The following is a 4,990-nucleotide window of genomic DNA, read 5'->3' as shown; positions in this document are numbered from 1 at the left end:
TTTTTTTTTTTTTTTCAATGCTTGATGTTGTATTCAACATCTTGCGCCTCCAGTTGGGAGAAATGTTGGTACCAATCGTAGGATACTACTAGGCTCGGTTTCGGTTCATTCTCTTGTTTTTCAACCTATCACACAACACAACGCTTCCTTATGTTTACATTTCTTTTCATATTTAGGTATATCCTCTCCTTTGTCTTCCCCCTTCCTTTCATTCTCATGGTATCTTGTATAGGTTTTGTGGGCGGTACATTTTGTCCTTTGCAACAGGTGTTGTTTGATATCCCCGTTTCTTATCTTCTTTTTACCTTCTTTTATTTTCGGTCTTGGTTGCGGGTACATATATTCCCTCAACATACAATCAGATCCATAGACATATACCCTGGGTAGGTTCTTTCGAGTGTCTTAGGTGTTTATTTTATTTGTACCTACCTCCCTTGTTGTGCAAGACTCCGTTATACAACAGATAGAATGCCCATAGAATAGAAAGCAGCCTCAACGTGTCACAGAAAACGGTTATGCTCTCTTACAGCTTTTTGACGTTGCTTCATTGAGAGGATGCAGTTTGCCCTTGAATAGTCGTTTCCCAAGTAATACGGTTTAAAATGTACTGGGGTATCAAAATCTGTATCAAACCCAGTCCTACGAAAGACAGGGTGCTCTGACGTAACTATAGGGCTAGAAGCTTGACGTCAGCCCACTTACTCTAGCTCAGCAAAAGACCCTGTGGTCTTTCCAAATGCGCAGCCCGTAGCTTAAATATTAAGGAATTATATGGTTGTGTTTCCTTGAGTAAGGATATTACTAAAAGGGTATTGTATTTTGTAAATTTTGCCTGATAACCTTGACGTTGAAGTTAATGCTTGCCGTCATTCTAAGATATCACCCATGCTGGACATGCTGTTTATGCTTGTTTTCGATTGGTTTGTGTTGTTGTATGCGGTGCAGAAACTGATTTCTTTGTTTCAAATATTTTGTTGAGACTTTTTTTTCTTCTTTTGATTCTTCTTTCTCCTATTCGTTCTCATCGTCAATTGTTTCTGTATTACATCCCGTTCCAAACCAAATCATGTCCACGTATCCTTGCACCTGGCCTGATCAATTTTGGAAAAGGCGAGCGAGCAATCGTCCAGCTGATTTTTCAACGATCCAGTTTACAGATCGGCATCCTCCTCGTCTGGCAGAGGCATGCTGGCGGCCTCCTTCATTTCCTGTTCCTGTTTCTGGAGCTCGGCGAGGTCAACGTTGACTTCTGGAGGAGCAAGAGCAATGCCGGCAGCGAATTCCTGTTCCAATGTTAGTTCGTAGATAGAAGGTGCGGAAAAGGGAAGTGATAGGGATAAGACTGACCAAGCCCTGGTTTCCAACAAGTTTTCTGGCCAACCACAAGAATGGCTTCTCGAAGTTGTAGTTGGATTTGGCAGAGATGTCGTAGTACTGAAGGTTCTTCTTGCGGTGGAAGGTTATAGTCTTGGCCTTGACCTTACGTTCCTTGACATCGACCTTGTTTCCACAGAGGACAATTGGGACATTTTCACAGACACGGACAAGGTCACCTTATCGTGTTTCGTGGGGTTAGCTTGATTATTATATCACACAAATATCAAGAAAATAGAGGGGATTCCACTTACGGTGCCAGGATGGGACGTTCTTGTAGGTGATACGGGAAGTGACATCAAACATGATGATACCGCACTGGCCGTTGATGTAGTATCCATCTCGAAGTCCACCGAACTTTTCTTGACCGGCAGTATCCCAGACGTCAAACTTAATCGGACCCAAGTTCTGATGATTGTAGGGTTAGTATGAGGCTGAAGTCGTTTCCACAAAGGCTTGTCATGGTAGCCTAAACCTGGATGGGAGGGCATGGTGACGTACGGTCTGGAACTTCAGTGGGTGAACTTCGACACCGAGAGTAGCAATGTATTTCTTCTCGAATTCACCAGTAAGATGACGCTTAACGAAGGTAGTCTACAGTAAATATATGGTTAGCTGAGCCACTTCCCAAAGAACACGGTGCCATATCGTGCATTTAGATGCTCGTTCGGCCGCAGAAAATATCACGCATCACCACAAGCTGCGCGGTGACAAAGGCTCACCTTTCCAGTACCACCGTCACCGACAAGGACGAGCTTGAAGGTGGGTATGTTCTCTTCAGACACAGCAGCCATTTTTTATGCGGGGAGGGGTTGTTGGTGAGAAGGGAGGGGCAGGGACAGCCTTAGATAAGACCTGAGAAGACGAAATCGGCCGGTAGATGCTATCTGTCGCTGGCGATGAGGACAGACAGGCGAGTCTGATGCCGGTAGTTGGGTATCGAAGGAAAAGCAGAAGTCGTTAAAAAGGCGACGATGTCAACTAACGAAAAAAACAAGCCCGAAACGGAACAGAAGGTTGGGTTGAAATTTATGTAGGCACGTGACTAGCCCTTGCCACACGGAGGGGGCTGACTAATTAAGTGACGGTTGCGGCTCATTAAAGGTGGAAGAAGCAAAGCGGGTTGCAGTTGATATTCAATATTAAATGTCGAAAGTACTCAGAGTATCGCGACTAGGCTGTTGACCAACCAGATTTCATGTTATCAGGAGCGTTGAAATTCCCTTTAGCTATAGAATAAAATGACATAAAGAACAATACATTCCTAATGTTATGTTGTGTTAGCTATTGTAAGGGTGATTTTCGATATCGCTGGCTTTATTAGTAAAAAGTGCTTGATTCGTCCTTCAGTACTCCGTATATATTTGTACAATGCAGTAGCTGTGGTTACTCATGGCAGAATGGCCTTGTCAGAAGATCAGACAACCTAACCCTCTCAAGCTATGAAGGCATCAAATTCCAACCAGCTGATAAACAACCGTGCCCTTCCAATATGGCAATGGGTTATTTCACCATCGTGCGGCGAAAGGTAAAGTGAACAGTGCTTCACAATGGCACTAAATGACAACCCAACAGCCCTCGGCCGCCCCAGTTGTGACTTGGAGTGAGCCGCAAGGTAAGTGGCGAGTTTTCTCCATCAGAATCTCTCATTATTTTGACAAGGATAGGAAGCTAATCACACCAAATAAGTGTCAGCGAAAATGAAGCTAGAGTAAATAAGCTTTTTGCAAATCCAGGGGGCATCTACCTCTACGTTATTTGTAACAACCGCTGCAATCTTCGTCAGGTTTTCATGGTTAGCCCAGGTTATGTTACCAAAGTTGCAGACCTTGTCTCCAGCCTTCAGGCCAGCTTTGGCTGCAGGACTCCCGTCCGCCACACTGTTGACCTTGGCAAATGGCATGTCGAGGGTGTCCACCTGGGCTGTAGGAACTCCCTCTACATTTCGAGATGTTGCTGAGGGGCGGATAGACGGAGTAGCGGAAATATTCCCGTCTTTATCTTTTGTGCTAGCAAAATACGCAGCTAAACCATCTTCAACTTTCAACATGACGGCCTTATAATCGTTTCGTAAACGTATTATCCGCGCTCTCGTAGTCCGAACTATCCACCACAAGGAAGTTAGAGGAAGAGGCCACCAAGAAATGAGGTAGATTGAGCCACTGTACTTTGTGCAATATCCAGATCTGCCCTTGGGAATCCGTCTTCAGTAAGCAGATTCGTGTTCATATCAACGCCATGCTATAGCAATTTGTTAGACCTCCGTTAATAAAAGTCTGGCTGGATAGGATAGACATCAGCATACAGATACGAGAACGTCGCTAAGTATTTTCAACTCTGCCTCTAGCTTCTCCTTGTCATCAAAGAGCTGCGTCAGGCCCGCCTTTGAGAGATCCGTGCTTGTAGAGCCCGCACCCGAGACGGGCCCAGCAGGCACCGTAGGAGTATGGATGTCGTCCATCGGAATGCCCATGATACTCTCACGTTTGATTAGGAGTCCATGGCTTCGACCGTGGACCTCCGGGGTTGAAACGGGCGATATGTCGCTTTTTGTCGAGGGGTTGCCAGCTTCCCAATCTTATCGCAGAATGCAAACAGTTCAAACTTGCCAAGAAAAAGGAGCTTCGCTTAGTCATTCTTATTCACTTTAAAACGCGTTCTCAGATCGAAAAATGTTGGAGCCGGCGTTTGGCCAGTGTATCGGATATAGGATGCGCTGCCGCCGCCACCTCCTTTATTATTTCGCTTAGGCACCTATTAGCTAATGAATAAGTATTATTCTATGGATAAATAGCTATAAAATAGCCTACTATCTTATAGTCTATTATTATTATTTATTTTAATATCTATTTATTAGCTTTTTTAATATTTAATTAGATATTAAAGGATTTATTTACTACTTTATTATATTTAGGAGCTTAAATTATATAATATTTCTTTAAGCTTCTAAGAGATTATAAAATTCTTATTTAATATTTAACTAATACTACTAAACTAACTGAATTTAAATATATTAACCCCCCCTCCTTCTACTAAATATATTATATATACTAGAAACTTAAACTTCTAATAAACCTAATAATAATTAATTTAGTTAAATTTACTAATTTAATTAATTAAAAATATTAAATACTTCTAAGCTTTAGCTATTAGATGGAATATTAATATTAATAAATAAAAAAAATATTAACTACTAAATAATATATATAATGAAAACATTATATATTTAATACCTTATATATTCTATTAATAACTTAATTATATTACTACTAATAAACTAAATTTATTTAGAAAAATTTAAAATAATAATTTAATAAATACTTATATTATTTATTAGTTAATAAACTGGATTTTTTATAATATTTATAAATGTATAGAAACTACTAACTTACTAATAAATATAACTTAAAATATAATTAATTTTATTAAATAAAATTTTTGAAAATATTACTAATCAATATTTAATTTTATTAATAAAATTATATTATACTAAAAAGAGTAAATTCTATAATTATTTTATTATTTATTAATAAATTATTTAAATTCTATAATGAATTAAAAATTTGAGGCTTGATCTCCTACCCCTATAGGGGTGGGGGGAGGCTTTTCCCCCTAA

At 40.1% G+C, this 4,990-nt stretch overlaps 3 protein-coding genes across 3 annotated transcripts; all 3 read right to left on the bottom strand.

Annotated features, from left to right (window-relative positions):
* Nucleotides 1–1,151: 1,151 nt before the first annotated feature.
* TRV_07436 (RAN small monomeric GTPase (Ran), putative) lies at nucleotides 1,152–2,168 on the bottom strand (the record flags this gene model as incomplete). The annotated part of the gene is made up of 5 exons (XM_003018505.1): nucleotides 1,152–1,283; nucleotides 1,348–1,553; nucleotides 1,629–1,782; nucleotides 1,876–1,968; nucleotides 2,097–2,168. The coding sequence occupies 5 exons, from the start codon at nucleotides 2,166–2,168 to the stop codon at nucleotides 1,152–1,154; spliced, it is 657 nt and encodes a 218-aa protein (XP_003018551.1).
* An 881-nt stretch (nucleotides 2,169–3,049) lies between these two features.
* On the bottom strand, nucleotides 3,050–3,424 carry TRV_07435 (26S proteasome non-ATPase regulatory subunit Nas2, putative; the record flags this gene model as incomplete). The annotated part of the gene is made up of 1 exon (XM_003018504.1): nucleotides 3,050–3,424. The coding sequence occupies one exon, from the start codon at nucleotides 3,422–3,424 to the stop codon at nucleotides 3,050–3,052; it is 375 nt and encodes a 124-aa protein (XP_003018550.1).
* A 71-nt stretch (nucleotides 3,425–3,495) lies between these two features.
* TRV_07434 (26S proteasome non-ATPase regulatory subunit Nas2, putative) lies at nucleotides 3,496–3,847 on the bottom strand (the record flags this gene model as incomplete). The annotated part of the gene is made up of 2 exons (XM_003018503.1): nucleotides 3,496–3,615; nucleotides 3,680–3,847. The coding sequence occupies 2 exons, from the start codon at nucleotides 3,845–3,847 to the stop codon at nucleotides 3,496–3,498; spliced, it is 288 nt and encodes a 95-aa protein (XP_003018549.1).
* Nucleotides 3,848–4,990: the final 1,143 nt, after the last annotated feature.

Source organism: Trichophyton verrucosum, assembly GCF_000151505.1.
Source record: "Trichophyton verrucosum HKI 0517 chromosome Unknown contig01008_1.f1.exp, whole genome shotgun sequence".
NCBI classification, from domain to species: domain Eukaryota; kingdom Fungi; phylum Ascomycota; class Eurotiomycetes; order Onygenales; family Arthrodermataceae; genus Trichophyton; species Trichophyton verrucosum.
The sequence above is the reverse complement of the archived record's forward strand: the minus strand, read 5'-3'. Positions and strand labels throughout refer to the sequence as shown.